The 11,334-nt window shown below is 50.4% G+C and overlaps 1 protein-coding gene, 1 non-coding gene and 1 pseudogene across 2 annotated transcripts; 1 reads left to right on the top strand and 2 right to left on the bottom strand.

The window, feature by feature from the left end:
* Positions 1-2,904: 2,904 nt before the first annotated feature.
* On the top strand, positions 2,905-3,011 carry LOC121158830. The gene has a single exon (XR_005884221.1). It is a non-coding gene; the product is annotated as a U6 spliceosomal RNA (small nuclear RNA).
* Positions 3,012-3,541: 530 nt separating this feature from the next.
* Positions 3,542-7,989, bottom strand: LOC121158608 (MAD2L1 binding protein). The gene is made up of 3 exons (XM_040983447.1): positions 7,882-7,989; positions 7,279-7,529; positions 3,542-4,719 (listed from the first exon to the last, which is right to left on the bottom strand). The coding sequence occupies exons 1-3, from the start codon at positions 7,976-7,978 to the stop codon at positions 4,207-4,209; spliced, it is 861 nt and encodes a 286-aa protein (XP_040839381.1). The 5' UTR covers positions 7,979-7,989; the 3' UTR covers positions 3,542-4,206.
* A 133-nt stretch (positions 7,990-8,122) lies between these two features.
* Positions 8,123-10,554, bottom strand: LOC121158382 (annotated as a pseudogene).
* Between the last annotated feature and the right edge of the window lie 780 nt (positions 10,555-11,334).

Genomic DNA, 11,334 nt, shown 5'->3' with positions numbered 1-11,334 from the left:
TTCCACCTCCCATCCAGCTCCCCCTGCTAAAGTGCCTGGAAAGCAACAGAAAATGACCCACATGCTTGAACCCCTTCACCTACATGGAGACCCAGAAGCAGCTCCAGGCTCCATGGTTGCAGTCATTTGGGGACATGTCCCCTTGCATAATCCTGCCTTTCAAATCAATAAAATAATCTTTAAAAAATCCCTCAAAAACTAAAATCCTAAGATTCCGTCAATTCCCACCCACCCCCAACTCCTGCCCCAGCCAGATCCTCGAGTTCTTGAGTTTGATGCTCCATCTTCCCAGATGTCTCTTTACCTGCCCCCTCCCTGGAACACTGCTCTACCTATGGTGGCATATGAAGACTAGCTATCGTCTGTCTTGACCAACCTGGGCCCCAGGCTCTTGCTTTTAGACCCAGACGTGGCAGCAGGTGAAAGGCCAGAGCCCCACCACAGCTGGGCCTCCTGGCTAGACTCTTTCCCATGTGCCTCTGGCCTCTGGCGTCTCCAGCCAAAGCTGAACATAAACAAGTTCCTGAGTGAGCTTGCAGCCAGCAGAGACCGAGTGGTTGCTACTTAATTACTCTGGATTCCTTTGCATGGGATTCATGAAATCAGAATGCCACGTGCCCCATGTCAGAGAAGTGTCTAAACTCCCTGGATAATTGCTTTGTTTTGACGATCCTGGCATTGTTTAGGAAGGCTTTTCAAATTAGCATCTGAAGGACCTGAGAGGCTTCATGGTCTTCCATCTCAAAACAATACTCAACCTTCTCCCCTTTCGTCCACAACTCCTCCTTGCCACCCTGTCATCAGACCCTTTGGCCTTTCCCTTCCCTAAGTGGGACACGTGCTCTAAGGTCGCTGCATCTAAGGAACAGACCAATCTCTGGATCATACCACACATCAGAGCTCCACTAATTTTGTATTTACTCAGCACCGGCTAATGGCAGGCTCACCGTCAGGAACCCAAGTCTGAAGCCACAGCAGCAAGTCTACTGCTTCCCAAGGCCAACACCTTCGGCAGAACAGATCCTGACTCAGGATCTCAGAGGAAAATCACAGAGGATGAGGGCACTGTGGGAAGCACTCAGCCTGGGAGCTCGGAGCCGGGGAGACTGGATTCAAACCCACACTCACCTCTGAAGCTTAAGTGACCCAATCTCCCTAGCCTCATCTAGAAAATGGGGACTGGGGCCATCGCAATAGCTCAACTGGCTAATCCTCCATCTTACAACACCAGCATCCCAAATGGGTGCTGGTTTGTGTCCCGGCCGCTCCACTGCACTTCCAGCTTCCTGCTTGTGGCCTGGAAGAGCAGCAGAGTATGGTCCAAAGCCTTGGGTCCCTGCACCTGCATGGGAGACCCAGAAGCTCCTAGCTGCTGGATTTGGATCAGTTCTGTTTCAGCCATCGTGGCTACTTGGGGAGTGAATCAGCAGATGGAAGATCTGTCTCTCCTCTGTGTTAATCTGCCCTTCCAATAAAAATAAATCTTATGAAAAAAAGGGGGGGAGGGCAGTACTCCATACATTGTAACATGGATAGGTCTAGATCTATATGTAAGTGCTTCAACAAACTCATTAAGGGCCCGACGGCGTGGCCTAGTTGCTAAAGTCCTCATCTTGAATGCGCAGGGATCCCATATGAGCACCAGTTCTAATCCTGGCTAGTCCCACTTCCCATCCAGCTCCCTGCCTGTGGCCTGGGAAAGCAGTCGAAGACGGCCCAAACCCTTGGGATTCTGTGTCCGTGTGTGAGACCTGGAGGAAGTTCCTGGATCCTGACTTCAGATTGGTGCAGCACCAGCCATTATGGTCATTTGGGGAGTGAATCTTCAGATGGAAGATCTTCCTCTCTGTCTCTTCCTCTCTGTATATCTGACTTTGCAATAAAAATTAAAAAAAAAAAAAAAAACACTCATGGAAAAGTTCAATGGAAGGGTCATGAGATTTTTTCCATACACTTTCTGAAGTGCTTTGGTGTGTTACATAATAAACCAAAAACTGACAGTTTCCAGCACTTTCCCTGTTACCTCATCAAAAAATCCTGCAGTTATGTATCATTGCCCCCCATCTGTAGATATGGACACACCTCTCTCCAACAGCAGCAAGGGTGGGATTCTGCCTTTTGTTGTTGTTGCTTTTTTTTTAGGTTTATTTATTTTATTGGAAAGCCAGATTTTACAGAGGCAGATATTCCATCCACTTGTTCACTCCCCAGATGGCCACAATGGCCAGAGATGAACCAATCTGAATCCAGGAGCTTCTTCTGGTCTCCCACATGGGTGCAGGTCCCAACGCTTTGGACCGTACTCTACTGTTTTCCCAGGCCACAAGCAGGGAGGGGAGCAGCCAGGACAGGAACAGCACTCATGATATACAGATGGAGGATTGGCTAGTTGAGATTTCGTGCCAGCCCCTTCTGCCTTCCACTTTCTTCCATGGAATGAGCAGGTGTTCTTCCCCAGGGACAAAAGGTGACAATGCTTGGTGATGAGCACAGTGTGGGGCCAGAGAGGGTAACGCCGAGGGACAGGACAGCCACCTCCAGCACGGCTGAGGAAGAAGCACACAGACAGGAAGCCGCAGTGTGGCCCAAGGACAGCACTGCCCACACAGGGACTGTCGCAGCCAACCTCCAGCGACAGAGCAGACAGGCTGGGGAGCAGGATCCAGAAGGCAAAGCTGGCCCCGGGGAGTAAATCCCACAGGATGTCAGCACTGTGTTGGGGGCCTCTGCCCACGAGAGTTAAATCAAGCTGCTTCCCTGTCTCAGCCACTTTCCTCCAGACATCTGCTTTTCCCCTCTGAAGGGCAGTCAGGCTGACGAGGATCATGACACCCCAGAACAGCTCAGCTCCCCCAGCATGGTACCTGCTGTGTGTAACAACCGCCTCCATGCAAAATGAATACTGTGCTCACCTTGGCAGTACTTATTCTAAAACTGGAATAATACAGAGAATGTTAGCATGGCACTTGCGCAAGGAGGACATACAAAGTCGTGAAGCAGTCCACAAACAAAACAAAACAAAACAAAAAGTTGCTGCTGTCTCACGGCTGGCCCGCATGAGGAACCACCCATGGCACCTGTCCTCCACGCCCCAGGGGACAGGGCCAGAGCGCCTGCCCTCGAAAGAGAGTAGGTTTGGAGAGGAGTCCCACACCCCCTGCCCAATTAAGAGTTGCCTGCAGCCCACGCCCAGCACCAGACCCTTCCCCCAAGTAACTGGGCTCTCACTGGTCGACCTGCCAAGCCCAGTCCTTCCCCACACCGAAGGTCACTTTTGCTTTGGACATACAGAACACAGGGGTCACCAAAATCAGCAAGTGGCAAGGAAGGGGCACTGGGCTTGGAGTCAGTGGACTGTAGTCCCACCTGTGCTGTCCTGTTGCTCACAGAACTGAGGCCACGCTGGCTTCACCTTCCAAACTGGCATGGACCTGTTGAGCTGGATGACACTATTATATGCCAAGCAGTCCTAATTCCCAAATCTGAGATGTTTTTAAATGCTGACACAATACCTCAAATAGAAAACTCCACACCGCAAAACTCTCATTTCATGCACAAAGTTATTAAAAATATCATATAAAATTACATTTGGTCTGGGCATACAAAAGGACATAAAATGTAAATGAATTTCATTTTTAGACATGGATCTTATCCCCAGGATAACTCAGTACAGGTACACACTAACAACCTCAAATGTGAAACCCCTCCGGCTTCAGGCACTTGGGATAAGAGGCACCCCACCTGGAGACCTTGAAGTGGAAGAGGCTGGGGAGAAGGCCAAAGCCTCCAAGCCCCGGCCTGCAGTGCTGCAGGACAATGTGCTATGAATTCATCTGTTTTATATTTAAGTTCATGAATCACATCCACATGTACATACCCAGAAAATATTCTGAAAGGACACAGCAAAAAAGGCAGAAAAAGGGGTGCCCTCCTCCATAGGAGTATGCCTCTGAGGACCTCATCTTCTGCTTTGTAATCTCAAACACCTGACCCAGCAGCACCCTCTGGGGAAATCAAGCTCTGATTCAGGAGAGACACTGCTCCGTGAGGACTGTGACAGTCACCTACCAGCAGCCCACCAGGCAGTGTGTGTGGCGGGGAGGTAGGCAGCCAGAAGGGCAGAGCCTTCCTCTCCAACCAGGAAGTCAGGGGGAGGAAGGCCGCTCAGCCGCACTTGGCCACGATTCGGAAGCGTTCTACTCGCCATCACTCGTGAAAGCCTTTTAGCGTCACAGGTGCCTGAAACCAGATGTAATCCTCTGACATCATGGCCGGGACGGAAGGTCGGCCACAGGACAGGCTCACGGTCAGTTTGTGGCCTCGGGTGGGCACTCGGTAATTGAGCTTGGGTCGAAACCACTCTTCTCCACAGTCCCGGTGGCCCTGGGCCATGACGATGGTGCCCATGAGTGGGGGAGCTTGGAGCTCGCTGAAGGCATCGGCCAGGAAGATGGCCCGAAAGAGGCGGCGCAGGCACGCAGCGGTGTTGAGGCTCTGCTCCACACTGTAGGGCACCAGGCGGGACAGGTCAAGTTCGTAGAACTCCTTGGGGCTCAGGGCATTGCCGCCGAGCAGGATGAGCACTCGTGGCACCAGAGTTCGGGCAAAGAGGTCCTGGAGGTGACTCAGCACGCTCTCCAGCTCTGCTAGGGTTTGTTGGCACTTCCTGCTGCTCGCCTCGCTGGTGCTCTGAGGTTTCTTCCTCACTGCGTCTTCTGCCTGGGATGACAAAGCACAGGAGGATGGGAGGATAAGGCAAACGCCCTTTAAAGAATCCTGCTGAGGTACACAGACCCCACACTGAATTTCTAGCTCAATGAACCACCACCGTCAACACACCAGGTTTCGTCAGAGGGCATGACCTCAAAAAGCAAAATATATTCTTTATATACACAGACAAAACAGTATCCTGAAGTTGAAGGGCATCCTGATACAAGAAGCTAAAATAGTCAAGGAAATTTGGTGGCATGACAAAGCAGCAAATTGTGGCTAGATAGTGTATAATAGTGGGAATGAGGACTGCTTAGCAATGATGACGCTATAATTGGTCTTTCAAGATTATTTGTGCGGGCCCGGCACAATAACCTAGTGGCTGAAGTCCTCGCCTTACACACGCCAGGATCCCACATGGTCACTAGTTCTAAACCTAGTGGCCCCACTTCCCATCCAGTTCCCTGCTTGTGGCCTGGGAAGCAGATGAGGACAGCCCAAAGCCTTGGGACTCTGCACCCACGTGGGAGACCTGGAAGAATCTCCTGGCTTCTGCCTTTAGATCAGCTCAGTTCTGGCCATTGCGGCTACTTGGGGAGTTAATCAGTGAGTGAAATATCTTCCTCTCTGTCTCTCCTCTTCTCTGTATATATGACTTTGCAATAAAAAATAAGATAAATCTTAAGGAAAAAAATTACTTGTGCTTGCATGTTACATACTGAAAAAGAAAATGAAGGAAGTGGGGGCAGGTGCTTGGCATGGCAGTTTAGGATTCCACCTCTAGTGTCAGCATCCTATATAGGTGCTGGTTCCAGTCCCATCCGGTCCTCTTCCCATCCAGCTCCCTGCTAATGGCCTGGGAGAGCAGCAGAGGATGGCCCAGGACCTTTGGACCCTGCAACCACATGGGAGAGACCTGGAAGTCTGCCTTTCCCTTTCGGTAGTGGAGGGGAGAGAAGGGAAGGGGAAACTAACAGAGATGGAAAATTCAGGAGTTTACAAAAGCTGAACACTGAATGTTGATGGAGAGGAAGGACATACAAGTGTTTCACCCCGCAGAACCCGAGAGATTCGGGAATTGCTGAGATGGGCTCCACATGTACGAGTAGAAACAGGGGGACCAAGAGCCTGTGTGAGAAGACTTAGACCACTGCTTGCTTCCTCCCCCATCCTGAGGGAAGACTTCCCAGCACCCTCAAAGACACCAGAGACCACCAGGTTCCCACCCAATCCCCTCATGCTGCAGTCTATCAGCTCATCAGCCATGCACAGGGAACTTGCAATTATTTACTCTGCAATACTCACCAAAGACAGAACAAAAGCCTCCAAATGTGAAAATCAGAGCCAAAAAACACATGGAAAATGGAGTTTTATAGAAATAGATACAAAGAAACGGAGAGAAAGTTCTTCAAGACTACAAGAAATATTCTCATGTAAGAAAAAATGTACAGACATAAAAACAGGATGCTGCTAACACAAGGACAGGTCTTCGGGCTGGTGCTGTGGCTTGGTACATTAAGCCTTCACTTGCAATGCTGGCTTCTGCATGCTAGTTCAGTCCCAGCTGCTCTGCTTCCAAACTCCTTCCTAGCAAGGCAGCTCCTGAGGATCAGAGTACTCGGGCCCTTGCCACCCATATGGGAGACCAAACCAGGATGAGGCTCCTGGTTCCTGGATTCAGCCTGGATAAGCCCTGGTCTATTTTAAAACAAATAAATAAATCTTAAAAAAAAAAAAAAAAAGGTGGATAAATCTTTTTTTAAAAAAAGGGGCCAGCGCGATAGCATAGTGGTTAAAGTCTTCGCCTTGCACATGCCAGGATCCCATATGGGCACTGGCTCTAATCCTGGCAGCCTCACTTCCCATCCAGCTCCCTGCTTGTGGCCTGGGAAAGCAGTCGAGGACGGCCCAAAGCCTTGGGACCCTGCACCCACATGGGAGCCCCAAAGGAGCTCCTGGCTCCTGGCTTCAGATTAGCTCAGCTCCAGCCGTTGCAGCTGCCTGGGGAGTGAACCATTGGACGGAGGACCTTCCTCTCTGTCTCTCCTCCTCTCTATATCTGCCTTTACAATAAAAAATAAATCAATCTTTAAAAAACTGGTGGAAGAGGAAAGAAGGCAAGAAAAAGAAAAATAAACTCATTAAGCTCATTTTGGGCAATGCAAAAGTTAAGAACTTAACAAAAATCTCTGCCAAAAAAAGTACATTATATCATGTTCATGTTAGGCTATGAAGCCAATGAAGTCAGATATCAAAAAACAAAACAAACAACAAAGGGATGACAATCTAATGAAATAAAAATTTAAAGAGCCAAGTCATGAGGCCCAAAGGCAACACGTAATAGGAGTTTCAGGGAGAGTTAACAAGAGAGAGGTCAAAAAACAAAAAAAGAAAGAAAAAGAAAAGACGGGAAAGAAAGCAGAGAGGGTGAGACAGCCAACGGAGAGCCAGTGACACAGGGGGAGAAGGCGACGGAAGCTCGGAGGGTTGACCCACCCTGAGAAGGGATCAGTTTCCCACCTGCCACAACTAACGAGCCACACCTTTCCTCCCAGAGCCCACACCTACCTGGGAAGGAGACTTTCGGTAGAAATGCTTAAGCTCCTCGTAGGGCAGCGGCAGCTGCTGGCGCTGGTACATGATATGCTTGAGGAGCTCGCAGGTGAAGCGACAGCAGTCCTCCTGGCTCACCGGCCCCGGGAACACCACGGGCACCAAGCAGTCCCTCGGGCACGAGTGCTCCGTGGGGTTGGCGGTGGCCTCCGGCAGCTGGAGCTGAGGGCCGCGGGCTTCCTCCGGCTTCTCATACCACTCCAGATCTGGCGGGTGCAGAGATCACAGACGAGATGCTAAAACCCGACACCCTGCAGATGCCCGCCCTCACCCCGGGAACTCGCCGGGGAGATTCCCGAGCCCTGGGCTGTCGTGCGGGACCCCAGGGGCGGGACACCGGGGTGACTGGGGGCGGGCTCCCCGGCCGGAGAAATAAGCGCAAGGTATAATCATCTCCCCTAAAGGAGGACGAACCTACTCGAGCCAGGGCAGGGTGGGACCCTGGGGGATGTGGGGAATCGGAGAACGGATCAGAGGCTCAAAGACAAGAGGTGCCCGGGGAAGGCAAGAAACGGGCCCCCGAGGATCCCCAAGCCCAGTACCCCATGCCTTCCTTACCCGGGACTCCTGCCGGCGACAGGACTTCCGCCTGCGGGGCCGCCATCGCCAGCTCCTCGGCACGGGGCGTTAGACTGAGTGCTCCGCGGAGCCTCATGGGAAGTTGTCGACTCCACTTCCGGCTCGGTCCGGTAGGAAGAGGGCGCGGCGCCGCCACTGGGACTCCGGGAGCTGAGCGAGGCCGGGGCGGGGTCCGGCTTCTCCGCCCAATGGCGCGGGCGCTTGAATCGTCCCGCGATCTGGCGGGCCCCTGGGCACACTCCCCTCCTGCAGCCTGTCGGCTCTCGGGTCACTGACCAGGGTAGGCCTTCATGCAGGGCCCTGTCTTCTGTGCTGGAGGCTCAGCGGAGAACCAGCGGTCCCTGTTTTCCGGGAGGTCTGGGGTCTCTACCTATAATTGAGCATGCAGTGTGATGTGTACAAGACTGTGGAATGGGGTGGTGAGGGTGCCTAACCCAGAGGGGATTGGGGAAGGGGCCAGGTGGGGCCCCAGGAGATGTGTGAATGAGCCAGTTAGCAGGGGTAAGGAGGAGGAAAATAGCATACTCCGTTCAAGAAAACAGAAGCGTTGCTCTGAGCAAATACTAAGGCTGGAGGGGGACAAACAGAAGTGGGATGATGGTAGGATCTTCCAGGCCATCAGGACAGACTTTGACCCTGATCCTGTAGGGATAGGGAAGCTGTTGTGGAAGGGAGTGGCATGATTCAGTTTGCATTTGGCACATTTAATCTATACTGGCTGCTGGGAAGAGGTTGGACTACAGGGAAGAAAAAAGGGGAGTCAGGGATATGAGTGACAAATAATGTCTGTGGTCTCAGTCACCCTCAGAATTGCTGTTCCTCTTCGTGGGGACAGTGCACCACACCGAGGACAGCGACAGATCTTCCATCGGCTTCCTGCAGGTCTGCTTCTCTTCCAGGTCTGTCTGATGGCCCCAGACTCAGCCAGTTTCTGCTCCAACTCGCCGCCGAATATCAGAGTCCCAATGAACTGAGCCTTGATGTCACTCCCCCAGTAGATGAACACTGTGGGCATATTCCAGTCTGGGTAATTGGGTATGTAGGTTGTTGAAATGGCTTTCATAAATTTCACATCAGGAGATTTCCCTGGTAAATTCATTAAGTGGTAATTTACCAGGGCAGAGAGGGGAATCCCTTGCTTATACAGGTGCAGGATTACCCATAAGCTTTCACCAACTTTGGTAACTTCTTGAACAGAATCTTTTCCTGAAATCTCCAAAACTTCTCCAAATTTGTTATTATTTTTTTGAGTTGCTCTCTACTCTCAGCCAGTCTTTGCCACCTGTACATTTTTTTTAACTATTTATTTATTTTTTATTGCAAAGTCAGACATACAGAGAGGAGAGACAGAAAGATCTTCCATCTGCTGATTCACTCCCTAAGCTGTTGCAACAGCCAGAGCTGAGCCAATCAGAAGCCAGGAGCCAGGAGCCTCTCCCAAATTTCCCACAGGGGTACAGAGTCCCAAGGCTTTCAGCTGTTCTCGACCTGTACATTTCAATAGCATGTTCATCCTCTTCATTAAATTCATCTTCATTTTCTTCCAATTCTTCCATCATCATATCTTCATACGTTTCACCATTGACTGCTAGAACCTGTGCTCTTCTTCTTCCACCTTAGCTACCAGTTCTTTCAGACCCTCCTTTGGGGGCAGGATGCCCTTTTTGCATAAGATGTCATTCCACTTGGTATCTGTGTTGGGGAACTTAGCAGAAAAGTGGATCCTAAGCAGAACAGTCAGTACTTGAGTTGGTATCTGGCAGGGGATGCTGACCTCACAGGCAGAGGCATAAGCCTGCCTGCTAGGTTTAGATAAATAAATCTTAAAAAATAAACAAAGTTAAAAAAAAAAAAAAAGGAAGGGCCCAGCACGGTAGGCTAGCGGCTTAAAGTCCTCACTTTGCATGTGCCGGGATCCCATATGGTTGCCATTTCTAATTCCAGTGACCCTACTTCCCATCCAGTTCCCTGCTTGTGGTCTGGGAAAGCAGTCTGAGAATAGCCCTAAGCCTTGAGACCCTGCATCCATGTGGGAGGCCTGGAAGAGGATCCTGGCTTTGGATCGGCTCAGTTCTGGCCATTGTGGTCACTTGGGGAGTGAGTCTTCAGATGGAAGATCTTCCTCTCTGACTTTCCTCCTCTCTGTATATCTGACTTTCCAATAAAAATAAATGTTTAAGAAAAAAAGAGGGGGGATAGCCACTGCCTATGACACTAGTGTCTCTTAACCGTGCCTGTACAAATCCCAGCTGCTTCACTTCTGACCCAGATCCCTGATAATGAACCCAGAAAGGCAACAGAGATGTTTCAAGTGACTAGGCCCTTGAATCCATATGGGAGACCTGGAAGAAGCTCCTAGCTCCTGGCTTCAGACTGGTGTAGCTGTGGCTGCTGCAGTCAAATTGGAGAATAAACCAGTGGATGGAAGATTCTCTTTCTCTGCCTCTCCCTCTCTCTTTTTAAATAACTGCCTTTCAAATAAACAAATAAGTAGTTTTTTTAAATAAGCATATACACAGGGGTTCTTGGTTCCAGGATGATGAAGAGGAGGAACAACAGTCGTACTAGAAAGGGCTGCGGTCACGTGTAGCCCATCTGCTGCACCAGCTGCGCAGGGTGTGTGCCCAAGGACAAGGTTATCAAGAAGTTCATCGTCCATCTGGGGGCCATGGCCATGAGGGACATCTTGGAAACATGTCCGATGCCTACTTGCTCCCCATGTGAAACTTCATTACTGTGTGAATTATACCGTTTGCAGCACAGCAGGTAGAAATCAATATCAGGCCTGGCACGGTAGCCTAGCAGCTAAAATCCTCACTTTGCATCTGCTGGGATCCCAAATCAGCACTGATTCTAATCCTGGTGGCCCCACTTTCCACCCAGCTCCCTGCTTGTGGCCTGGGAGGGCAGTCGAAGATGGCCCAAGGTCTTGGGACCCTGCATCTGCCTGGGAGACCCGGAAGAAGCTCCTGGCTTCTGACTTCAGATCGGCTCAGCTCTGGCCATTGCAGCTATTTGAGGAGTGAATCAACAGATGGAAAATCTTTCTCTCTGCCTCTCCTCCTCTCTTTATATATGAATTAGCAATAAAAATAGATCTTTAAAAAAGAAATCAATCTCACGAAGCCCAGAAGGACCAGACCTCACCACCACCCCAATTCAGACCTGCTGGTGCTGCTCCTCAACCTCCACCAAAGCCCAGGCAAGAAGCATGGCCTTTAAGAACTGATGAAAATAATGTCCTCTGGAAAATAAGCAAGTGAAAATTTATGCTTTAAGATCTATATAGTACATACTTCAAAGTGTTTGTGGAAAGTGGAATTCAAAGATGTCTGCCTGGGAGCAAAAAAAAATATATTGATAACTGGGGGCAGGAGCAGACATGTGACACAGCTGCTACTTGGAATGCCCATGTTCCATAATGAAGGCCTG

The sequence above is a fragment of the Ochotona curzoniae genome, unplaced genomic scaffold (genome assembly GCF_017591425.1).
Source record: "Ochotona curzoniae isolate NIBS_2020 unplaced genomic scaffold, NIBS_Ocur_1.0 contig_3819, whole genome shotgun sequence".
In the NCBI taxonomy this organism is placed as follows: domain Eukaryota; kingdom Metazoa; phylum Chordata; class Mammalia; order Lagomorpha; family Ochotonidae; genus Ochotona; species Ochotona curzoniae.
The sequence above is the reverse complement of the archived record's forward strand: the minus strand, read 5'-3'. Positions and strand labels throughout refer to the sequence as shown.

What these genes read in the sequence shown, in the direction of transcription:
- LOC121158608 (XM_040983447.1), bottom strand. Translation starts at nt 7,978, where the DNA reads ATGAGGCTCCGCGGAGCACTCAGTCTAACGCCCCGTGCCGAGGAGCTG. An exon ending in GTCGCCGGCAGGAGTCCCGG is followed by an intron (nt 7,530 to 7,881) that starts GTAAGGAAGGCA and finishes TGCACCCGCCAG; the next exon opens with ATCTGGAGTGGTATGAGAAG. An exon ending in ACCGAAAGTCTCCTTCCCAG is followed by an intron (nt 4,720 to 7,278) that starts GTAGGTGTGGGC and finishes TTGTCATCCCAG; the next exon opens with GCAGAAGACGCAGTGAGGAA.